The 25,718-nt window shown below is 47.0% G+C and overlaps 1 protein-coding gene across 1 annotated transcript; it reads right to left on the reverse strand.

Annotated features, from left to right (window-relative positions):
* Window positions 1-459: 459 nt before the first annotated feature.
* On the reverse strand, window positions 460-23,758 carry agmat (agmatinase (putative)). Its single transcript, XM_085967038.1, has 7 exons — window positions 23,228-23,758; window positions 11,805-12,007; window positions 11,568-11,616; window positions 10,390-10,585; window positions 8,321-8,500; window positions 2,811-2,895; window positions 460-1,874 (listed from the first exon to the last, which is right to left on the reverse strand). The coding sequence occupies exons 1-7, from the start codon at window positions 23,485-23,487 to the stop codon at window positions 1,801-1,803; spliced, it is 1,047 nt and encodes a 348-aa protein (XP_085823164.1). The 5' UTR covers window positions 23,488-23,758; the 3' UTR covers window positions 460-1,800.
* Window positions 23,759-25,718: the final 1,960 nt, after the last annotated feature.

The raw sequence follows: 25,718 nt of genomic DNA on the forward strand, positions 1-25,718 counted from the left end.
CAGAATCATTGTGTGTACAGAATGCTGGGAGTAGAGGCCATCCCATCCCCACGTGCCGCAGTGAGTAAGGACCCAAACTACAGTCCCGTCCACCTATCTTTATTCCATTACCTCATTTACTTTGATCCGCACCCCCCACGCTCGGTGGATTATTCCACAGATTCGGATTGAGACTCCGTTGTACTCAATATCTGCTTTCTTTCCAATTATCTCTCCTCTGAGGCACTGACTTTTGCTGTGGTTTGATGGAGCAGGAAGCCTTGCAGATTCTTCCCCTCTTTAACCCAGAGGCACTGAGTACAATTGTAGCCCCTACTGCTACCTTGGACAGCTAACTAAGTACAGGTCAGTGATCCTTTGTATGTGTTGGAATGTTTTAAGATGATTTTAAAAAGTCAATCTATCCCAGCATTCCTTTTAGCATTGCTAGTGGTAAATCAAATGTGAGAGAAAGGGATCTTAATCTTGTCTCTATTTATGAACAACAGGTCTAGGGTACGGGATACACAATTGGCCTAAGCACTTGCTGTACGATAAACAAAGTTTGTAACACAGAGGCAAATGCTGAAAAGATTATAAGCTGCAGTCTCTGCTAAGCATGCAAACTACATATTCCTTAACCACAGGCCAAGTTTGTATTATAGTATAAGAATAGAACCAGGTCCCCGTTAACTTCAGAGCGTTCTTGAGGGTCAGGAGCAATGCAGCCGTGCAGTGGGCCTGGAGGGCGGGAGCTGGTCACTCCAGGACTTGTGCTGTTCGCTGACATCAGCGAGCGTTCTCTGAGGTAGTCGGAGCCTGGGAACCAGGTTGTATTATTTGCATGTCATTTAATATAACTAGAAGACCAAATCAGTCACTAATGAAGCTTGTTATTATAAAAACCACTCGTGTAAATAATAAGCGGAGTTGTCACCGGACTAACAGTCACCGGACTAACAACCAATGTTCCCCCTAAGGTGCGCGGTTGCGCACCAATCACTTGGCCCCACACAGGCCGCCCACCAGCGCTGCCGCTGGAAGAGTTGTCATGCATGCTTTAAAGGGCAGGGAACAAAAATTAAGGGGAACAACCCTTGTTGCAACGGTAACCACTAAGAAATCCACTAACAGTATGGCTTCACACCAAGTGGTGCATTTACTAACTGAGCTGTCTAGGTAAATGAGTGCTGGCTTTTAATAAATGACTTGTTCACCAATCACTTATAAAATACTGTAAAATCGTCACTATGAAGACTGAAAAGGTTAATCTGCTATTATCAGCGTCATTGTTAACAAACTAATGCCAGTAAAAATTCCAACCCTGCCACTTTCCTGCCTTTACAAATCATTACTGTTTATTAGTACATTATGAAAATCAAAAGTTATAAATCATAGCCACAAACAATATAGTGAATAAAGAGTAAATTTAGAAATATTTTGGGATCTGCACTGCCAATCAGTGCCATGAATCAGCTGCAGTTTAACAAACTGCTTAAGGCGGGAGTTTGTAACATTGATTAAAAAATGGTTAAGACGGTTACATTATAATCGGGAAAACTGTTACAACATACAGATGTTTTGCAATTTTTCACAAATTTCACACCCAGTTGCGACAGGCTTTTTCATGTGAAGTGCTGCACATTACAAGTTGCTTACGGTTTGAGTCCATTGTGCAACAAGAGTTTTTTTTTAATAACATCTGTAGCTGGACAGGAATGCAGATTCAGTTGAACAAAGCAGTTATGAAATTGATTGGATTATATAGAGTATAATAATGTGAGATAACAGTAGCACAGTGACCCAAAGACCATATAAAGCTCAGTAATACTTAACGTTGGGTAGAACACACAGCATCTCGAAGAGCAGATTGGCAGCTGTCAGAGCTGTGTTACCTGAAAGAAACAGACTTGTGAACATGTTGAAATAAATTGGTATTGACCCTTTTCCCCTCGGACTTTCCTTTTATGCAGTATTACTGAGTGTTAGTATTTATTACCCATAACAGCTGGTGATGGTGGTGGTACTGAGTGTTAGTATTACCCACAGCAGCGTATGCAGGATAGTTTTCCCAGTTAGTACTATCGGGGAGAGACTCGCCAGCCAGCTAGGCACATCAGAAAATCCTGGGCATGCCACCCACAATTTTCCACCTATTCCTTATAATTCACAGAAAATTTGTGGGCAGCATTTCCCGAATTTATATATTCACCCAAACAGGCATTCTGAGCCTCACTCAAGGGGCAACTCCTCCAACAATGCCGCACTCCCTCAGTCCTGCAATGAAGTGTCAGCCTGGATTACATGCTTAAATCCTGGCGTGGGGCTCGAACCTACAACGTTCTGACTCAGTGGTGGCAGTATCACCAACTCAGTCAAGCTGTCATCGACACCTCCTTGTTTGTGGAGGTTGCTTGAAACCCACAGTTATTATAATAATATAACATTTTACAGGAAACTTCGCGATATCCATCACCGACGGGACCGAGCTGCTGCCGATCTATCAAAACTTCCGGATAGACCAGCCCTAATGTTGAAGGATATGGAGGTTTTCATCTCCGTATCTGACAACAAACACTGTTGCTTAGCAACAGCTTGTAAACACTCGGCCCGTACCTTGGAAGCGTCTCTGAAGCTGTTGCTAAGCTACAGAGATGCTTTCCAGAGCCTGACTTTTATATAAAAAAAAAATGCTAGAAGAAAAAAAAAATGCTAGGAGAAGAAAAAAAACCTAACCAAAATGGCTGCTGATTTCTGCCGTTAGATCGAGGTTTCCGGACATACAACCTCCGGATAAACCAAAGTTTCCTGTAGTTTAATTGTTTTCTTACCAGAAGTATCGTACGGCGGTGAGACCTCAACCAAGTCACAGCCGATTATTTTCATCCCCCGACACCCCTGGATGATTTCCAAAGCCTGTGAACACACAAACAGCAGCTTTACATTGCCTTGTTATGTTGAATGATTTCTGAACTGCCAAAAATTTACTTTTTTTAAAACTTTAATACTACATGTTAGTGAAGGCCATTCCTTCAAATGTTTCCCATACTGTGAGCGTCACACAATTAGATACTTGGCTCAGTGTCAGCTCAGTTAATGGTAGTGCTCACATCTCTAAAGTCAGACAATAGGAGTTGTGGATATAATCTATGCTGGCAGGAAAATAGACCCAGCCTATCCAGTCTTTCCTCATAGCTAAGATTCTCTACTCCCGGCAACATCCTTGTAAATCTCCTCTGTACCCTCTCTAGTGCAATCACATCTTTCCTGTAATGTGGTGACCAGAACTGCACGCAGTACTCTAGCTGAGGCCTAACTAGTGTTTTATACAGTTGAAGCATAACCCCCCCCCCCTGCTCTTATATTCTATGCCACGGCTAATAAAGGCAAGCATTCCATATGTCACCTTAACCACCTTATCTACTTGGCCTGCTACCTTCAGGGATCTGTGGACATGCACTCCAAGGTCCCTTTGTTCCTCTACACTACTCAATGTCCTACCATTTAATGTGTATTCCCTTTCCTTGTTAGCCCTCCCCAAATGCATTACCTCACACTTCTCCGGATTGAATTCCATTTGCCACTGTTCTGCCCACCTGACCAATTTATTGATATCTTCCTGCAGTCTACAGCTTCTTTCTTCAGTATCAACCACACAGCCGATTTTAGTATCATTTGCAAACTTCTTAATCATACCCCCTATATTCAAGTCAAGATCGTTGATATATACCATAAAAAGCAAGGGACCTAGTACTGAGCCCTGCGGAACCCCACTGGAAACAGCCTTCCAGTCACAAAAACACCCATCAACCATTACCCTCTGCTTCCTGTCTCCGAGCCAGTTTTAAAACCAACTTGACACTTTGCCCTGGATCGCATGGGCTTTTAACTTCATGACCAGTCTGCCATGTGGAACCTTATCAAAAGCCTTTTTTAAAGTCCATATACACTACATCAAATGCACTACCCTCATCTACCCTCCTTGTTACCTCCTCAAAAAATGCAATCAAGTTTGTCAGACATGACCTTCCCTTAACAAATCCATGCTGACTATCCTTCATTAATCCGTGTCTTTCTAAATGAATATTTATCCTGTCCTTCAAAATTCTTTCCAATAATTTTCCTACCACTGAGGTTAGGCTGACTGGCCTGTAATTACTCAGTCTATCCTTTTCTCCCTTTTTAAACAAGGGTACCACATTAGCAGTCCTCCAGTCCTCTGGCACCACACCTGAAGCCAGAGAGGATTGAAAAATGATGGTCAGGGCCTCTGCTATTTCCTCTTTTGCTTCGCTTAACAGCCTGGGATACATTTCATCCGGGCCTGGGGATTTATCCACTTTTAAACCTGCTAAACCCCTTAATACTTCCTCTCACTATGTTTATTTCATCTAATATTTCACACTCCTCCCCCCCAATAGCAATGTCTGCTTCGCCCCCTCCTTTGTGAAAACAGACGCAAAGTATTCATTAAGAACCCTACTGACGTCTCCCGCCTCCACACACACATTACCCTCATGATCTCGAATAGGCCCTACCTTTTCTTTAGTTATCCTCTTACTCTTAATATATTTATAAAACATCTTTGGGTTTTCCTTGATTTTATTTGCCAAGAATTTTTCATGCTCTCTCTTTGCTTTCCTAATATCATTTTTAATTGCACCCCTGCACTTTCTGTACTCCTCTAAAGATTCTGGAGTATTTAGCCCTCGGTATCTGTCATACGCCTCCCTTTTTTTCCTTGATTCTACCTTGTATGTCTCTAGACATCCAGGGGGCTCTAGATTTGTTAGTCCCACCTTTTTCCTTTAAGGGCACATGTTTGGTCTGAACCCTCCGGATCTCCTCCTTGGATGCCACCCACTGCTCTGACACTGATTTACCTTCAAGTAGCTGTTTCCAGTCCACTATGGCTGAATCCCCTCTGAGCTTAGCAAAATTTGTTTTTCCCCAATTTAGAATTTTTATTCCTGGTCTATCCTTGTCCTTTTCCATAACTACCTTAAATCTAACAGAATTATGGTCACTAGCACCAAAATGCTCCCCCACTGATACGCCTTCTATCTGCCCAGCTTCATTCCCTAAAACTAAGTCCAGAACCGCCCCCTCCCTTGTTGGGCTTGCTACATACTGGCTAAAAAAGTTCTCCTGGATGCATTTTAGGAATTCCGCACCCTCTATACCCTTCACACTATCCCAGTTAATATTGGGGTAGTTGAAATCCCCTACTATTACTGCCCTGTAGTTTTTGCACTTCTCAGAAATTTGTCTACATATTTGTTCTTCTATCTCCCTCTCACTGTTTGGGGGTCTGTAGTACACTCCCAGCAGTGTGATCGCCCCTTTTTTGTTTAGCTGCCATACCTGCCCCTCTTTCAGCCACGTCTCTAATAACTATAATATCATAGTCCCAAGTATCTACCTGTGCCCTCAGCTCATCTGCCTTGTTCGCTATACTCCTTGCATTGAAGTAAATACCATTTAGTACAGGCAAACCTCCTTGTTGACTACTATCTAGCCCTTGATTCCTCTGTCCTTCCAATTTACTTTCTACGTTTTTGTTTTCCAATTCCAGTTTTTCTTCCCTCCCTATTGGCTCTATACTTAGGTTCCCATCCCCCTGCCAAGCTAGTTTAAACCCTCCACAACCCGCGAGGATATTGGTCCCGTTCCCGTTGAGGTGCAACCCGTCTGGCTTGTAGAGGTCCCACCTCCCCCAGAAACGGTTCCAATTCCTCAGGAATCTAAAGCCCTCCCTCCTACACCATCTCTCCAGCCACGCATTCATCTGCTCTATCTTCCTATTTCTGAACTCACTAGCACATGGCACTGGTATTTGGAGATTACTACCTTTTGAGGTCCTGCTTTTTAACCTCTTTCCTAGCTCCCTAAACTTTGCTTGCAGGACCTCATCCCTCTTCCTACCTATGTCGTTGGTACCGATATGGACCACGACCTCTGGCTATTCACCCTACCCCCTCAGAATACCCTGCAGCCGTTCAGTGACATCCTTGACCCTGGAACCAGGGAGGCAACATACCATCCTGAAGTCGCGTCTGCGGCCGCAGAAATGCCTGTCTGCTCCCCTAACTATTGAATCCCCGATCACTATTGCTCTCCCTCTCCTCTTCCCCCCCCCCTTCTCCCCCCTCTCCCCTCCCCCTCCCCTCCCCTCCCCTCACCCCCCTCCCCCTCCCCTCCCCCCCCCTCCCCCCCTCCCTCCCCCTCCCCTCCCCCCTCCCCTCCCCCCCCCTCCTCCTCCCCTCCCTCCCCCCCCTCCCCGGCTGTGTAGCTGAGCCTTCCATGGTGCTGTGGACTTGGCTCTGGCTGCACTCCCCAGAGGAACCATCGCCCTCACCAGTACTCAGCACCGAATACTGGTTGGTGAGCAAGATGCGCTCAGGGGATTCCTGCACTACCTGCCTGGTCCTCCTCTTCTGTCTGACGGTCACACATTCCCTCTCTGCCTGCAAACTCTTATGCTGCGGGGTGACCACCTCCCGAAACGTGCTATCCACGTAACTCTCAGCCTTGCGGATGCACAGCAGTGACTGCAGCCGCCGCTCAAGCTCCGTAACCCAGTGCTCGAGCTACTGTAGCTGCCGACACTTCCTGCACATGTGGTCGTCCAGACCATGGAAGGTGTCCAGGACTTCCCACATGGCACAGGATGTGCATTCCACGGGTGTGAGCTGCGCTGCCATACCTCTAATTAACAGACTATCTACTAACCTAGCTGGAATAAACTTAAAACTTTAAGAAAGCCAAGTAAAAACACTTACCAGATACTCACCAATCAGCTCCCTCACCTTGTGCCGACGTCACTCTATGAAAATTCTGCCAGTGCTGAGTTGGTACCACCGCTGCCGCCTCGCCGCTCCTCCCAGGCCCGTACTGCTGCTGTGGGGCCTACCTGCACCTCGGGCTCACTTTATACAGCCCTCGCCGCTCCTCCCATTGTCAAGATAGGACATAACCTCAATCCTGGTTTGTATGGAGTCAACAGAATTACCTCTTCCTGTGTGTGTTACCCTATACCTTTCTGTCAGTGTTTCCCTGTTACTTTCTCCCTATATCTCTGTTAGTCTACCTGTGTCTGTTGCTCATCTTTGTTTCTCCATTTTTCTCTGTTACTTTCCCTCTTCTCTGTGTTACTCCATGCCTTGGTTATTCTCTGCTCTGAGGTTGAACCACACTGTTCGCAACCTTGGTGTCATATTTGACCCTGAAATGAGCTTCCGACCACACATCCATGGCATAACTAAGACGGCCTATTTCCACCTCTGTAACACCGCCCATCTCCACCTTTGCCTCAGCTCATCCACTGCTGAAACCCTCATCCATGCCTTTGTTACCTCTAAACTTGACTCTTCCAACGCACTCCTGGCTGGCCTCCCACGTTCTACCCTACATAAACTTGAGGCCATCCAAAACTCGGCTGCCCGTGTCCTAACTCGCACCAAGTCCCGTTCACCGATCACCCCTGTGCTTGCCGACTTACTTTGGCTCCCAGTTAAGCAACAAATTTGAAAATTCTCATCCTTGTTTTCAAATCCCTCCATGGCCTCGCCCCTCCCTATCTCTGTAATCTCCTCCAGCCCCACAACCCCCCTGAGGTATCTGCGCTCCTCTAATTCTGACCTCTTGAGCATCCCTGATTATAATCACTCAACCACTGGTGGCTGTGCCTTCTATTGCCTAGGCCCTAAGCTCTGGAATTCCCTGCCTAAACCTCTCCATCTCTCTACCTCTCTTTCCTCCTTTAAGGCGCTCCTTATAACCTACCTCTTTGACCTAGCTTTTGGTCATCTGCCCTAATTTCTCCTTATGTGGTTCGGTGTCAAACTTTTTGTCTTAATACTACTGTGAAGCGCCTTGGGACGTTTTACTATGTTAAAGGTGCTATATAAATACAAGTTGTTGTTGTTTTACATCTCTGTTACTCTTCCCTTTCTCTCTGTTTTGCTTTGATACTCCGTGTGCTTGTTACTCTCCTTTATCTGTGTTTTTCTCTGTTACTCTCCTTTCTCTCTCCCTGTGTCTCTGTCTCTCTATTACTCTCCCCCGACCCTGAACAGCTGGTCAGTGCGCTGTGTAAGTTGCTCCTCTACTCCCCAAGCCGTTAAAACAGAAGATTAGCGTATTAGCAGGATTGAAATGATATATCAGAGTTGCACAAGAGCTTTGAATTAGGAACCCCTTGCGACTGTAGAATTCACAGATGCCTTGAACAAGCGCTGAAGGCCAGTATCACCCCTTCTCTGCTGTGAAACTTTGACAGATATTCCATTTGTCTGCTGTATTTCTATAGAGTGGGATACTCCTTATTGTGCTCAATTACCTGACTGGGTTGAAGACCTGCGATCTCAGGGGTTCCAGTACCAGGAGCATAGGCTGGGTCTAAGCCATCGATATCAAAACTGATGTACACAGGGCCATCCCCCATCTGCTGCCTCACCTCCTTCATAAGTGGAGCAAGGGAACGTAGCCAGCAATCCTGTCCAGTAACCACTCGAAAACCCTGGCAATAATAGACATTCAGGATGAAATGCATTGGTGATGAAAGGACTGAAAGCTGAATGATGTGAGTTTGAAACCATTGTTTTACTCAAGTAGACATGGGTTTGAATGAACTGACTACACGTACCACAGGAACCAGAGATCCAGCTTCCAGAAATCATCTGAACATAAGATAGGAAAAGAAAAGGCCCAACCAGGTTGATTCAAGGATGCATTTCAAACCCAATTTCTCACCATATCCCTCAATCCCACTTACTCATCATTACCCTTCATCCCACTTGCCCACCTTCTGACCTTATCTCTTCATCCATTCTCACTCCAGAAACACATCTAATTGTTTCCTGATCCCATTTGTATTGTCCGCGTCACTGTCCTTCATTGACATATGTTACAATTTGATTACCCTTTGGGTGAAAAAGGTTCCTCTGATTTTCCTTTTTACTCCTAACTTCCTCGGATTTAACTTGTGTTCCGTGGGATTTGAACTTTTCACCATAGAGAACAAATCCTTTGAACGGTCCATTCTCTTCCGAGTCTTGCAATTGAGAAACTAAATAATACACAACGCCCCATCAGTCCTTGCTGGATCAGTGATGCATCGTGCGTGAGGGAAATGAGCTGTTACTGGTTCCCATACAATGATGTGTATTTTTAAGTTGAAGATAGACTTGAGCATTAGCATCACCCGAATTGCAGCCATCTTTAGATTCTTAGAAGAATCACACAATCACCTGTCTACTGGTTGTTGCAATGCAATAATGACAATGGTCGATAATAGAACAGGGAGCCTTAGCCCTCCACTTTCTCAATTCAGTCAGCCATGCTCTGCCACACAGGCTTTGTGCTCGTACACAGCTTTAGCCCTCCCATGGGTGTAAACACATGGCATTAACAGCAGAGATTGGTTACTTTTCAAACAAACAAACAAATACAACTAGATTTTTCTGGGGGACTGGTGTATTCAGCTGGGGCATGGTGGTAAGATGGGAGTTTGTGCTCACGGTTTGCTGACATCGTGAATTCCCTGTCGATGAGGGAAGAACATAAAAAAGAATGCTGTGGAGGTGAATTGAAAAGATCTTGTGCTTTTTCACAGAGGGTGGGTCACCCTCAGCTGCTCCCATTCACAATGGGGATGGCTTCAGCTGCCCAGGCCCTGAGCTCTGGGATTCCCTCCCTAACCCTCGCCGCCTCTCCATCTCTCGCTCCTCTTTTAAGATGCTCCTTAAAACCTACCTCCTACCTGTCCTAATATCTCCTCACATGGCTGGGTGTCTAATTTTGTTTGAGAACGCTCCTGTGAAGTGCCTTGGGTCGCTGTACTACATTAAAGGTGCTATATAAATGCAAGTTGTTGTGGTTACAGACCAATGTATTAGTGTTCTTTAATTTTCTGATTGTCAAAGTCAGAGAGTAGCTCATGGTACAGACCAGGGGAGTCCCAGGTTCAATCTCTGGTCTGTGCTTAGTTAGCTGATCTCAGTCAGGTGGCAGTCAGAGTGCTACAACTGGCCTAAGTGTCCCAGTATCAGGTACAGGAGGGGGGGGGGGGGGGGGGGAAATCAGCCAGGGTTCCTGCTCCTGTTTGCTTTTGAGTGACCCCTGTTTGTGAACTTTGGGTGAGTACAGGATGAGGCTAAGCTGTGATGGCTGACATATAGCCTGCGGACCCTCACTGTGCAAGCTCACAAATGAACAGTGGCCACTGGCACCTGTGGAAGTGTAAGCCAGGGAGGCTTAGGTGGATTCAGAAGAAGACAAAGGAAGGGGAGAATAGTTGTGGGGCAATCAGAATTAGCAGAGCCCTGCCCACAGTTCACCCTGTCCAACCCCTCAGCCCTGCAAGGGACATAAAGAGGGGAGGAAATAACATTTAAAAAAGCAACTTGCCTGTTCTCTGCCCCAAAGGTAACCATCTGGTTCATACGTAGAACCGCGGAGCCCGATCTGTACCACCCGTTTACAGTCGAGCAGCCCCTCATCCACACAGCGCCTGAATGGCGTTCCATGACATATCTTCTCCCCTAGGACAACATCACTTGTGTCAGCATGTGCATCGATGTGAACCAATCCTATTGGACCGTATCTGATAAAAACAAAACAGGAAGCCATGTTGGGACAGGACTTCTAATCAACTACTCAGACTTCACAAGAACAAGCGGTGAGTGTTTGATATCTCTGCAAATTTTCCAACTCCTCCTCCTCCATTACATACCCAGTCGCTTCTTTTGTCCTTATGTTGCCCAGCTAACCTTCTGTTCCTTGATCTGTTTTTTAAATTTATCTTTCCAGGTGTTTTCTTTAACTTTAGCTTCTGTGCCAGTTCTTACGACAGTTCAGTGACTTTATCTGGGGAGTAGCTGAGGCCAACACGCCAGGAAGGTCCCAAAGTCAATCTGTGCTGAGTTAACTGATCGCAGCTGGGAAGCAGCAGAGGTGATACAATTGGCCTCAGTGACCCATGTTCGGAAATTAGGGCAAGGTTTCTGATCCTGATCCTTATTCACTGACCCCTGCTGGAAGCACATGTAGGTAGATGTCGGGTGAGGACAAGATCAGGTCAACTGCGATGCTGCTCACGGTGGAATAGCCGGTGTAGGCTCATAATAAGTAATGGCCATGGGTGAAATAGTGAAAGGCCAATAGCCACAGAAACGAACCCCAATGTTTACAACATTCAGGAGAGGCGCAGAGGGGAAAAGGGCAGAGAGTAAAATCATTAAAAAAATCCAGCTGTGTTTTCCCATTTTCTCTAAGAATCTACTTTAAGATGTTTAACCTTGTTTTAAATTGAATTTAGTGACTGTTTTCCATTACTGACAGGGCACGCCAGCTCATGTGCAGAATGTATTTTCCTGCAGTGTAGCCCAGCTCATTCAAGTGATCAAATAGGACAGGTTCAGGCAAAATATGAATGCAAAGTCGATACCTGCACGCTGCCTCATCAAGCATTCCCAGGTCATGTACAAGACAGTTTAGATGCGGAGTACAGCTCCCTAAGCAGAATTCAGGATTTGTTACCAAAATGTTCCATGCATTAAATGACGATAACATGCAGCGAGACTTACTTTTCTGCCATTGTCTGCAATATGGGGTATGTTATCGTGTGATCACCACCTAGGCCACAACAGACAGACACAATTAGTGCATTTGCCAGGCAGTCTAAAAAGATTTTAAAATTCTCTCTTGTCTTTTCCTGAATTTTATTCCATTTTTTTCCTCCTTTCCGCGCACCTCCCCACTCCCCCCCCCTCCCCCCCCCCCCCCCAAGAGCTGCTGACTCAGCCCGACATGCACCTCCATACCCATTGTGAGTGGTATACAGCCCATGGAGACAATCTTCTTAAAAGATTCCCTGATCATCTTGCAGCTGTCCTTCAGATCATAAAGGTTCACGTTGACGTCACCGATGTCAGCCACCATCAGAGATTCGAAAGGGGCTGCCCTAGTGCCACCATTGTAGGCTCTGACCATGGCTGACTCTGCTCGGATATGTCGAGGTCCAAATCTAAACGTAAAAAACAAAATTGAAAGATTTCCCCCTTATTCTGAATATGATGACATCATAAACAGTTTCCTTCAGACAACATAAAACTTGAAACTTTCTTTTGCCAATTTTCTCTTTAAGCTGAGGGATGTTATTGCTAGGCAGCCACTGTCAGCATCAAACGCTTCCAGGTCAGGTATAACAGTTAGCTGCCCCTACAAGTCGCTGGACAGGATGACTCTGACTGCTTACCCATATTTAGAGTTGACAGTTTTCTTTTGAAAATTGTTAGACAGTGGGCCATAATTTGCTGTAGCATGGCATCATCCCACATACGTACCCACAGACGCACCCCACACATGCACCCGCACATCACACAGACATGGGGCTAAAAATTCGGTATCGCCGCGCCAGGTCTTTAGTGCCCGAAATTTTGCGCTCGCCCGGATTCCCGTAGCGCCCGCCTGAAATTCAGTTGCGCCGCCCCAAGACGGAGGCGGGCGCTATTGCAGGGTTTGGCCGCCTCGTTTGGGGCGATGAAAGTCAGTTTCAGGCGTCCAGCTGCCGCTGCGGCACCCGATGCGGTGCGGCAGGCTGGGGTACTGCAGGCCTCCTCCTTCTCTTAAGGAGGAGCTGCCTGCAGCCGTGAGATCGCCGCTGGATTCCCCCGGCAAATGAGCCCGGCACCACGGAGAAGTGCCGGGCTCGCGGGAGTCAGACACCAATGCCGCGGGGGGGTGGTGCAGGAGTCCGGGGAGGGAGGTGCGGCCAGGCGGCCGCCGGGAAAGCGGCCGGCCGCCCCTCCACCTTTATGCGCCGGCCTCTCGGAGCTGCAAGGCACCGTTTTTCAAACGCTGTTTGCGGCCGCTACGGGCGAGGCGGCCGCAATTGAATTTGGCCATCGGCACGGAATAGCATTGGAACCGGGGCGCTGCGCACACCGATGACATCATCGGTGCCGGCGCAGCGCTACCGGCTAACGCCGATGTTAGGGACCAACTGAATTTCGGGCGCTAAAAAACTTCCGGCGCAAACCACTCTATAGCCAATAAGTGGGCGCAAACGCGACTGAATTTCTAGGCCAGAGTCCCTTAATTCTGAATTAAAGAAATTTTATCACTTCTAGAAGGAAAAAAAAATAAAACTCCAAAGAAGTAACTAACCCACTAATTGGAGCATAAAGTATTTTATTTTACCAGTCAAGGACAACAAGAATTACAATTGCAGAACACTAGATAACAGAGGATTTTCACAAAGCTAACTACACTTCCACTTTCTGTAGGCTGCCTGACACGACTGGGTCAAATTACACATTGCAGGGTTGTCTACAGCAGGCAGGATCAAATTACACATTCCAGACAAAATATTGGTTGTGTCTTATCCTCCAAGGGGACCTATCAGAAATCTGGTCCAACCCACTGGTGTTGCAAATAAACGCTGCCAACAAACAGTGCAAGGACTGAGAAGGAAGAGTAAATTAGAGTGGGTGAATTCAATGTCAAGTCAGGTGCTGCAATAAAGAGATGGAAAGAAAGATTAGTTTAACAGAGAGAGAAAAGAGACAGAAAGGAAAAGTGAAATTTTTTTTTTTAATGTAAAATGTTACATTTTTAAAATCTCCAACAGCAATTGAAACCTGAAGAAATAAGACTCCATACTCGTAATAGTTCACTTTCAGTGCCAGAGCGGTTGTTTGGCAGTAATTAACACTTACCATGTTGTTAAAAGGGTACTTAGACTTGAAATGACTAGATTTAACTTTCTGTAGCAAGTTCATTTGTATCTACCGCACGGTGGCATAGTGGTTAGCACTGTTGCCTCACAGCGCCAGGGACCCGGGTTCGAATCCGGCCTCGGGCGACTGTCTGTGTGGAGTTTGCACATTCTCCCCGTGTTTGCGTGGGTTTTCTCCGGGTGCTCCGGTTTCCTCCCACAGTCCAAAGATGTGTGGGTTAGGTTGATTGGCTATGATAAATTGACCCTTAGTGTTAGGGGGATTAAATACATGGGGTTACGGGGATAGGGTGGGATATGTGTTGGTGCAGGTATTACGGGGATCGGGTGGGATAATGTGTCAGTGTAGGCTCGATGGGCCGAAATGGCCTCTATCTGCACTGTGGGGTTTCTGTGATTTCTGTGAAATACAGCAACTTCACGACATTCAGTGCAGGTCAATGGGGAGGCAGACAGAGAGATGCCATTTTTGCGAAGCTAACAGTGGAGCAACGCAACTTGGACATCAACTTATGGACATTTAAACACTCATTTGCTGTACCATTTATGCATAAACAGCAAGTGCCATTAACCTCACCGTTATTTTGAGAGCAAAATCTGGCCCATTGGTTTAAGTTTAGATAGACTGTTTCTTTCTTTTAGTGGTGTCATCCTCCTAGTTAGGCTCTTACCAAGCCTGCCAGCCACCTGTCTATATGAACATAGGAACAGGAGGAGGCCATTCAGCCCCTCGAGCCTGTTCCACCATTCAATGAGATCATGGCTGATCTGCGACCTAACTCCATATATCCGCCTTTGGCCCATATCCCTTAATAGCTTTGGTTAACAAAAAGCTATCAATCTCTGATTTAAAATTAACAATTGATCTAGCATCAATTGCCATTTGCGGAAGAGAGTTCCAAACTTCTACCACCCTTTGTGTGTAGAAGTGTTTCCTAATTTCACTCCTGAAAGGTCTGGCTCTAATTTTTAGACTATGCCCCCAGTTCGAGAATTCCCAACCAGCGGAAATATTTTCTCTCTATCTACCCTATCTGTTCCCCTTAATATCCCGAAAACGTCGATCAGATCACCCCTTAACCTTCTAAATTCTAGGGAATACAACCCTAATTTTTGTAATCTCTCCTCGTAACTTAATCCTTGAAGTCCGGGTATCATTCCGGTAAACCTACGCTGCACTCCCTCCAAAGCCAATATATCCTTCCTAAGGTGTGGTGCCCAGAACCGCTCACAGTGCTCCAGGTGTGGACTAACCAGGGTTTTGTACAGCTGCAGCATAACTTCTACCCCCTTGTATTCTAGTCCTCTAGATAGAAAGCCAGAATTCCATTAGCCTTTTTGATTATTTTCTGTACCTGTTCATGACATTTTAATGATCTATGTACCTGGACCCCCCAAGTCTCTTTAGACATCCACTGTTTTTAGCTTTTCACCATTTAGAAAGTACCCTGTTCTATCCTTTTTAGGTCCAAAGTGGATGACCTCACATTGGCTTACATTGAAATCCATTTGCCACAGTTCTGCCCATTCATTAATCTGTCGATATCCCTCTGTAATTTTATGCTTCCATCTACACTGCCTACAATGCCGCCTATCTTTGTGTCATCGGCAAATTTGAATATATGACTTTCTAGGCCATCATCTAAGTCGTTAAAATATATTGTGAATAGTTGAGGCCCCAACACAGGTCCCTGTGGGACACCACTAGTCACATCCTGCCAATTTGAGTACCTACCCATTATCGCTACTCTCTGTCTCCTGTCGCTCAGCCAATTTCCTAACCAGGTCAATAATTTGCCCTCAATTCTGTGGGCTTCTACCTTAGATAACAGTCTCTTATGTGGGACTTTATCAAATGCCTTCTGAAAGTCCATATAATTCCCCTGTCCACTACTTTAGTCACCTCTTCAAAAAAATTAAATCCAGTTTGTTAGGCATGACCTACCTTTCACAAATCCATGCTGCCTCTCTCTGATCAACTGAAAATTTTTCAGGTGTTCAGTCACCCTATCCTTAATTACAGACTCTAGTAATTTCCTGACAACAGATGTTAGGCTAACTAGTCAATAATTTCCTGGTTTCCCTCTCTCACCATTCTTAAAAAGTGGAGTGACGTGCAATTTTCCAATCTAAAGGGATGGTTCCTGAGTCTAGAGAACTTTGGAAGATTATAGTTAGGGCATCTGCAATGTGCTCACCTACTTCCTTTAAAACCCTGGGATGGAAACCACCTGGCCCTGGGGACTTGTCACTCTTTAGTGCCATTATTTTCTTCATTACTGTTATTTTACTTACGTTGTCCCCGAATCAATATTAGTTTCTTTGGGATTCCCGGCATGCTATCCTCTTCCTCTACTGTAAATACTGACAACAACAACAACTTGTATTTATATAGTACCTTTAACGTAGTAAAACGTCCCAAGGCACTGCACAGGACAAAGTATTTGACACCGAGCCACATAAGGATAAATTAGGGCAGGTGACCAAAAGCTTGGTCAAAGAGGTAGGTTTTAAGGAGCGTCTTAAAGGAGGAAAGAGGTTTAGGCAGGGAATTCCAGAGCTTAGGGCCTAGGCAACAGAAGGCACGGCCCCCAATGGTTGAGCGATTATAATCGGGGATGCTCAAGAGGGCAGAATTAGAGGAGCGCAGATATCTCGGGGGGGGGGGGCGTTGTGGGGCTGAAGGAGGTTACAGAGATAGAGAGGGGTGGGGCCATGGAGGGATTTGAAAACAAGGATGAGAATTTTGAAATCGAGGCGCTGCTTAACTGGGAGCCAATGTAGGTCAGCGAGCACAGGGGTGATGGGTGAATGGGACTTGGTGCGAGTTAGGACATGGGCAGCCGAGTTTTGGATCACCTCAAGTTTACGTAGGGTGGAATGTGGGAGGTCAGCTAGGAGTGCATTGGAATAGTCAAGTCTAGAGGTAACAAAGGCATGGATGAGGGTTTCAGCAGCAGATGAGCTGAGGCAAGAGGGGAGACGGGTGATGTTACGGAGGTGGAAGTAGGCGGTCTTAGTTATGCTGCAGATATGTGGTCGGAAGCTCATTTCAGGGTCAAATATGACACCAAGGTTGCGAACAGTGTGGTTCAGCCTCAGACAGATGTTAGGGAGAGGGATGGAGTCAGTGGCTAGGGAACGGAGTTTGTGGCGGGGACCGAAAACAATGGCTTCGGTCTTCCCAATATTTAATTGGAGAAAATTTCTGCTCATCCAGAACTGGATGTCGGACAAGCAGTCTGACAATTTAGAGACTGTGGAGGGGTCGAGAGAAGAGGTAGTGAGGTAGAGCTGGGTGTCATCGGCGTACATGTGGAAACTGACGCTGTGTTTTCGGATGATGTCGCCGAGGGGCAACATGTAGATGAGAAATAGGAGGGGGCCAAGGATAGATCCTTGGGGGACACCAGAGGTAATGCTGCGAGAGCGGGAAAAGAAGCCGTTGCAGGTGATTCTCTGGTTACGATTAGATAGATAGGAATGGAACCAGGCGAGTGCAGTCCCACCCAGCTGGACGACAGTGGAGAGGTCAACCGTGTCAAAGGCTGCAGACAAGTCAAGAAGGACGAGAAGGGATAATTTACTTTTGCCAGTCACAAAGGATGTCATTTGTGACTTTGATGAGAGCCGTTTCAGTACTGTGGCAAGGGCAGAAACCTGATTGGAGGGATTCAAACATGGAATTGCGGGAAAGACGGGCATGGATTTGGGAGGTGACAACATGTTCAAGGACTTTGGAGAGGAAAGGGAAGTTGGAGATGGGGCGGTAGTTTGCAAGGACAGAGGGATCAAGGGTTTTTTTGGGGAGAGGGGTGATGACGGCAGATTTGAGGGTGAGGGGGCAATACCTGAGGAGAGAGAACCGTTAACAATATCAGCTAACATGGGAGCCAGAAAAGGAAGTTGGGTGGTCAGCAGTTTGGTGGGAATAGGGTCGAGGGAGCAGGAGGTGGATCTCATGGACAAGATGAGCGCGGAGAGGTCATGAGGGGAGATTGGCGAGAAACTGGAGAAAGATGTGAGTTCAGGGCTAGGGCAGGGGGCAACCTTAGAGGAAGTTTGTCCCAGTGGGCTAGGGGAAGGAAGGGAAGTGGCAGAGGCAGCTGAGCTGATGATCTCAATCTTAGAGACAAAGAAGTCCATGAGTTCCTCACACTTATCAGAGGTGAGGGTGGAGGAGACGGGGGAGAGGGGTTTAAGAAGACGGTTAGCAGTAGAGAATAGGAACCAGGGTTTATCTTTGCATTCCAGAATTATTCTGGAATAGTGAGCAATTTTGGCAGATGATAGTACCCCATAATGCTTTATATGATCCAGCCAGATCTGGCAGTGAATGGCTAAACCAGTTGTCCGCCATATCCGTTCAAGTCTGCGTCCCTTGGACTTAGGTCAGCGAAGATGAGAGCCGTACCAGGGGGAACGGCCAGGGTGAGAGAGGGTAATTGTTTTAGTAGGGAACTAGGGCATCAAAGGTGGTGGTGAGGGTGTGGTGGAACAGATCGGTAGCTGCAGCAATGTTATGGTGAATGGAGGGCCAGAGGCTGGACAGTTGGGATTTCATAAAAGTGCAGTTGTAAGAGAGTTGGGAGAGAGTTTTTTCCAGGGGCGGACATAGAGGAAGTAGGATTGGGGGGGGGGGGGGGTGGGTGGGAGGGGGATGTGGGTGGAGAGTGATACAAGGAAGTGGTCAGAGATGGCCTTATCTGCAATCGACACGATGGGAATAGCGAGGCCACGAGAGATGGCAAGGTCGAGGGGGTGGCTGTGAATATAGGTTGGGGAGTTTACGTGGAGGGAGAGATTAAGGGAGGATAGGAGGCTAGTGAACTCAGAGGAGAGAAGCATGATGAATTGAGATGGAGGTTGAAATCAACGAGGATGAGAAGTCATTCGGTGCAGAGGCTGAGGGAGGGGAGCAGTGAAGATATCTCAGTAATAACATTTTTATGGTATTGGGTGGGCGGTAGAGAACAAGAATTTTAAATCAGGGGTGGAATAAGGTGAGATGCTCAAAGGAGGAGAAACTGCCGGAGGAATAGGGGGACAGACCACGGTGTGATTTGGTGATGAGAGCCACACCGCCACCACAGCGGTCTGAGCAGGGCAAGTGGTGGAAGGTATAGCCAGGCGGGGAGGCTTCATTTAAGGGTAAGGTGTCATCACCCCTCAACCAAGTTTCCGTCAGGACCATGATATCGATGCAATCATCCAGGATAAGCTCATGGATGGCAAGGGCCTTGTTCGCAAGTGAACGGACATTCTGGAGGGAGATGCGGAGAGGGCCGGTGATGGCTGACCCACTGCCAGCGTCCACAGGGTCAGCGCTGAGGGGGGATGAGTTGGATGGGGAGGAGATTGGCAAGATTTGCCCCCAGTGGGCGGGAAGGTCGGCGAGAGTAGGATGGGACAGGTGGGGCTGCTGCTCATAAGGCAGCAACGACGAGTGCCTCGATGGGCCTTTCATAGGATGCCAAGAGAGGCACAGAGGGAAGCTGTGGGCTTATCTAAGACAGAGTCAAGCCTGGGATGGCGGCAGGAGAGTAGGAAGGTCGAAGAGTAATGAAGGATTGAGGTAGGGATTTGGGAGGGCAGTGTATCCGAGAGAGGAAAGATGAAAAGAGGCATGACGACAGGAGAAAGCAGTCAGAGAGGGATAGGGGGAAAAAAGTGGAATGGCACAGGTCCGGAGCGGCAGCCAAAGCACGCACGCGAATGGATACAGGAAAAGCTCAGGTTACATAGGCCTGTTGAAATGTAATAATTAATGGAATACATGTTTCCTGGTAGCAGGGAATAGGTTGGAGACAATAGTAGGAAGACCAGGGTCAAAGTCAGAGGTCCCATGGAGGGACAAAGCTGACGTAAACAGGATGGGGCCGGTACAGAGCATCGATGAACCGCTGTCCAAAGCAGGCGAGTGAAGTCCAGAAGCTATTTGAAGGGTAGAGAGTTCAAGGATGGAGGTTGTTGCCGCAGGAATGAGAGTCAGTAGCGGTGCAGAGAGATGATGGCGAAATTGACGCAACTCGGAGATCACCGTAGATCAAAGCGGCGGAGAAAAGGTAAAATCACAAGCCAGTGACAAGCAAAGCTGAAAACCAGAAGAACGAGTCACCGGACAGCAAGTGGAGCGGCAGCTGCGACCGAGAAGCCAGCAGAGCTGAAAAACCAGAACCACTTCAGCAGAGACAAAGCCGGAAGTTTAAAGGTAAAAATCTTTTAGCAGCAGAGATAAACAGCAGGTAAGTCTTACAGTGTAATCCAGTGTAGAAACGTAGTGGTGTAATCCAGTGTAGTTCAAAGCAGAAACGTAGTCTAGAGGTCCGGAGAAGTCCAGGAGATCGGAAAGCAATTTGACAAAAGAATTCCGCAGCTTAAGACTTGAAGCGACTGAAAAGCAGAGCAGCGCCACGGCCGCTGAGTCAAACCGTGTAGTCAACGAAGTCCAACACCGCCTTCAGTGTGCCAGTGCGGCCTTCGGTCGCCTGAGGAAGAGAGTGTTTGAAGACCAGGACCTCAAACCCGGCACTAAGCTCATGGTCTACAGAGCAGCAGTGATACCCACCCTGCTGTATGCCTCAGAGACATGGACCATGTACAGCAGGCACCTCAAAGCACTGGAGAGGTACCACCAACGCTGCCTCCGCAAGATCCTGCAAATCCAATGGCAGGATAGGCGCACCAACGTCAGTGTTCTCGCTCAGGCCAACATCCCCAGCATCGAAGCTTTGACCAAGCTCAATCAGCTCCGATGGGCGGGTCACATTGTCCGTATGCCCGATATGAGACTCCCAAAACAAGCGCTCTACTTGGAGCTCCGACACGGCAAGAGAGCCCCAGGTGGGCAGAGGAAACGCTTCAAGCACACCCTCAAAGCCTCCTTGAAAAAGTGCAGCATCCCCACTTACACCTGGGAATCCCTGGCCCAAGATTGCACAAAGTGGAGGAGAAGCATCCGGGAAGGCGCCGAACACCTCGAGCCTCTTCGCCGGGAGCAAGTGGAAGCCAAGCACAGGCCGCGCAAGGAGCGCACGTCAACCCAAGCACCCCACCCACCCGCCCCTTCAACCATCGTCTGCCCACCTGTGACAGAGACTGTAGGTCCCGCATTGGACTCATCAGTCACCTGAGAACTCATTTTTAATGTGGAAGCAAGTCATCCTCGGTTCCGAGGGACTGCCTAAGAAGAAGAGAAGTCCGCGAGGAATCCAGTGATAAGAGCTCAAGTTTCAGCAGAGTTCCGGCAGTTGAAAGATCTCAGAGAGAACAAAGACATGCCAGAGATGGGCAGTGGACTCTGCAGGGGGAGCTTTAAACTTGTAGGTTGAACTTGTAGTGTGGGCTGAAATGCCTTCACTATCAGAGCCAGGGCATCTTAAGCAATTGAAAAGGAGATTGGGGGAAGAAAGGGCCAAGGATGGCAATGGATGACCAAGGCTAAAGTTGAAGAGAAGAGCAGCTCAGAAAGGGGCTGCCAGCCCCGGAGCGACAAGCAGAAGAATATGACGCAAAGTAATTATTCAACGTGTCTGCCATTTCCCCATCGTCATTGACAATATCACCACTTTCAGTTTAAGGGGCCAACATTGCTCCTGCCCACCCTCTTTTTCCTAATGTAACTGTAAAAATTCTTCGTATTGATTTTGCAAGTTTCTTTTCATACTCCCTTTTTGTAGCTCTTACTATCTGTTTTGTGACCCTTTGCTGTTCTTTGTATTTTTCCCATTCGCCAGGATCTGTGCTATTTTTTTGCATTTTTGTATGTCCTTTCCTTTAGTTTTATACAGTCCCTTTCCTTTAGTTTTATGCAGTCCCTTTCCTTTAGTTTTATGCAGTCCCTTTCCTTTAGTTTTATGCAGTCCCTTTCCTTTAGTTTTATGCAGTCCCTTACCTTTAGTTTTATGCAGTCCCTTACCTTTAGTTTTATGCAGTCCCTTACCTTTAGTTTTATGCAGTCCCTTTCCTTTAGTTTTATGCAGTCCCTTTCCTTTAGTTTTATGCAGTCCCTTTCCTTTAGTTTTATGCAGTCCCTTACCTTTAGTTTTATGCAGTCCCTTACCTTTAGTTTTATGCAGTCCCTTTCCTTTAGTTTTATGCAGTCCCTTACCTTTAGTTTTATGCAGTCCCTTACCTTTAGTTTTATGCAGTCCCTTACCTTTAGTTTTATGCAGTCCCTTACCTTTAGTTTTATGCAGTCCCTTTCCTTTAGTTTTATGCAGTCCCTTACCTTTAGTTTTATGCAGTCCCTTACCTTTAGTTTTATGCAGTCCCTTTCCTTTAGTTTTATGCAGTCCCTTACCTTTAGTTTTATGCAGTCCCTTACCTTTAGTTTTATGCAGTCCCTTTCCTTTAGTTTTATGCAGTCCCTTACCTTTAGTTTTATGCAGTCCCTTACCTTTAGTTTTATGCAGTCCCTTACCTTTAGTTTTATGCAGTCCCTTACCTTTAGTTTTATGCAGTCCCTTTCCTTTAGTTTTATGCAGTCCCTTACCTTTAGTTTTATGCAGTCCCTTACCTTTAGTTTTATGCAGTCCCTTTCCTTTAGTTTTATGCAGTCCCTTACCTTTAGTTTTATGCAGTCCCTTACCTTTAGTTGTCCATGGCTGGTTTTTTTTTTGGCAAGTAGAGGTCTTGCCCCTCAAGGGTATAAACTGGTTCTGTATCACCTTAAATTATTTTTAAACATCTCCCACTGATCTTCTGTTGTTTTACCCATTAAAACAACATGAAACAATGGGCCTGAATTTCCGATCGGAGGCTTTGTGCGGTCGGATGCCTCCGATCGGAAAAAATCTACGGACTTACCTACTGGTTCCGTAGGTCCCGAGACTTGTGATCCTGGGCCTCTGCTCTACGAAATGCGCAAAGAGGCCCAGGTATCCCGCGGGCGCAGGCGGTTCGCACGCACCCCTGGCATCACGTGGGCCATGGGGAGCCAATCAAAGAAGGGAATCTCCCCTTCACACTTTTGACAGGTCTCTACACACAGAACTGTCAAAAGTATGAATGGGGATCACTTAAAAAACACAGTAAAACATTAAATATATATTTTTTAAAACATCACATTTATAATTAATTAAAATGACATTAAATTAAATATTTTAAACATTTAATTTTTTGAAAAAAATAAAAAAAATGATGGGGCTAAACGGAAACTTACCTTTTTTAAAGTATTTTTAAATTATAAATCAGTGGAAAAAAATTATTTTTAAATTTTTTAAAACTCGCTCCTAAGAACAGGTTTTCAGCGGGCGGAAGTTGTGCAGACCTCGTACGCACCCGTGAGGGTCGGAAAATCCGGCTAAAGTGCCCCAGCAATAAAAGATTTGCATTTATATAGCGCCTTTCAGGATCACCAGATGTCTCAAAGTGCATACAGCCAATGAAGTACTTTTTGAAGTGTAGTCACTGTTGTAATGTAAGAAATGCTTTAAACACAATAAAATAAACAGTTGAATGTAGACACGTTGTACATTCATTCCTAAATTTATTTGTGCTTCCTACCTGGCACCGGGCCGGTTCGAGGTGCCAATGTCCAGAGGCACCCCAACAAAAGCAGCATCGAGTCCCTGCGAGGTGTCCTGCACTGGGAGGCGCATCATGGAGCAAACTCCGACCGGGCGGGCTACTTCGGCGGCGCTCTTGGGCACGTTCAGCCGGGACGAGGAGAAACTCCGGCGGGACAGAGTCTGCAGCAGCCTCGGGCGGTCCTGCGGATACCCCGACTTCAGCAAAAGGGCACAGCGCAAGAGAATCCGCTCCATTCTTGCTGAGGAAGTTGGAAATGGCCCAGGAGTTTGGCAGCAAACACGAACTTTGGCCTGATCAAAGTGGATTTACCAACTGCAGCTCTGCCTCCCGTCCCCACCCCTCCAGCTGTAACTAAGCTACCGCTGCATGCAGCATGGAACCATTCCTGCTCTTCAGTTTTGTCGCATTAGCAATTTTACTCGGGTCTCAAGAGTTTATTTAAAATAACTTTCTCTCTCTCTTTGGAGCCATCAAACTCTCTCCTATTTCCCAGTCTGAGATTGACGGACAAGTGACCCACCCTGGCCCATCTGCCAATGTCACTCTTGAGCTAATTACAGACCAGCCCTGGCTGAATTGTCTCTCATTATTCGTCTCCATGCTACACCCTGTCCAGTGGCTCAGAAAGGAGGGCAACCTGCCTCGGGTGTTTGTGACAAACGCACCAATATTCCTCTCCTAAAGACATCTTTTTTTAAAATTCGTTCTGGGATGTGGGCGTCGCTGGCAAGGCCAGCATTTATTGCGCAACACTAATTGTCCTTGAGAAGGTGGTGGTAAGCTGCCTTCTTCAACCACTTGAATCACCTTGTGGTGAAGGTACTCCCACTGTGCTGTTAGGGAGGGAGTTGCAGGATTTTGACCCAGCGACGATGAAGGAACAGCAATATATTTCCAAGTCAGGATGGTGTGTAACTTGGAGGGGAACTTGGAGGTGGTGGTGTTCCCATGCGCCTGCTGCCCTTGTCCTTCTAGGTGGTAGTGGTCACGGGTTTGGGAGGTGCTGCCGAAGAAGTTGTGGCGAGTTGGTGTTGTGCATCTTATAGATGGTACACACTGCAGCCACGGTGCGCTGGTGGTAGAGGGAGTGAATGTTGAAGGTGGTGGATAGGATGCCAATCAAGCGGGCTGCTTTGTCCTGGATGGTTTCGAGCTTCTTGAGTATTGTTGGCGCTGCACTCATCCAGGCAAGTGGAGAGTATTCTATCATACTCCTGACTTGTGCCTTGTAGATGGTGGAAAGGCTTTGGGCAGTCAGGAGGTGAGACATTCACCACAGAATACCCACCCTTTGACCCACTCTTGTTGCCACCGTATTTATGTGGCTGGTCCAGTTAAGTGTCTGGTCAATGGGGATCCCCAGGGTGTTGACAGTGGGGAATTCGACGATGGTAATGCCATTGAATATCAAGGGCAGGTGGTTAGACTCTTGCTTGTTAGAGATAGTTATTGCCTGGCACTTAAGTGGCAAGTAACATTTGTGCCACACATCAGCCCAAGCCTGAATGCCATCCAGGTCTTGCTGCATGCAGGCATGGACTGCTTCATTTTCTGAGGAGTTGCGAATGGAACTGAACTCTGTGCAATCATCAGCGAACATCCCCACTTCTGACCTTATGATGGAGAGAAGGTCATTGATGAAGCAGCTGAAGATGGTTGGGCCTAGGACACTGACCTGAGGAACTACTGCAGTGATGTCCTGGGACTGAGATGATTGACCTCCAACAACCACAACCATCTTCCTTTGTGCTAGGTATGACTCCAGCCAGTGGAGAGTTTTCCCCCTGATTCCCAGTGACTTCAGTTTTATTAGGGCTCCTTGATGCCACACTCGGTAAAATGCTGCCTTGTTGTCAAGGGCAGTCACTCTCACCTCACCTCTGGAATTCAGCTCTTTTGTCCATGTTTGGACCAAGGCTGTAATGAGGTCGGGAGCCGAGTGGTCTTGGCGGAATCCAAACTGGGCATCAGTGAGCAGGTTATTGGTGAGTAAGTGCCGTTTGGTAGCACTGTCAACGACACCTTCCATCACTTTGCTGATTATTGAGAGCAGACTGATGGGGTGATAATTGGCCAGATTGGATTTGTCCTGCTTTTTGTAGACAGGACATACCTGGGCAGTTTTCCACATTGTCGGGTAGATGCCAGTGTTGTAGCTGTAATGGAACAGCTTGGCTAGAGGCGCGGCTCGTTCTGGGGCACAAGTCTTCAGCCCAATAGCCGGGATGTTGTCGGGGCTCATAGCCTTTGCTGTATCCAGTGCGCTCAGCCGTTTCTTGATATCACGTGGAGTGAATCGAATTGGCTGAAGACTGGCTCCTGTGATGGTGGGGACCTCATGAGGAGGCCGATATGACTCAGCCCTTCTGGCTGAAGATGGTTGCAAACGTTTTGTGTGCTGGGTTCTGCCATTATTGATAGGGATATTCATGGAGCCTCCTCCTCCTGTTAATTGCCCACCACC

This window comes from Somniosus microcephalus, chromosome 25 (assembly GCF_052327205.1).
Source record: "Somniosus microcephalus isolate GS21.2 chromosome 25, FLI_Smic_1.0, whole genome shotgun sequence".
In the NCBI taxonomy this organism is placed as follows: domain Eukaryota; kingdom Metazoa; phylum Chordata; class Chondrichthyes; order Squaliformes; family Somniosidae; genus Somniosus; species Somniosus microcephalus.

Excerpts from the sequence above, each read along its gene's own strand:
- agmat (XM_085967038.1), bottom strand. The coding sequence starts at position 23,487 with ATGGAGCGGATTCTCTTGCGCTGTGCCCTTTTGCTGAAGTCGGGGTAT. Across the intron at positions 10,586-11,567 it reads TTGCAGACAATGGCAGAAAA|ATACGGTCCAATAGGATTGG; the intron begins GTAAGTCTCGCT and ends TGTTTTTATCAG. Across the intron at positions 1,875-2,810 it reads ACCGCCGTACGATACTTCTG|GTAACACAGCTCTGACAGCT; the intron begins GTAAGAAAACAA and ends TGTTTCTTTCAG.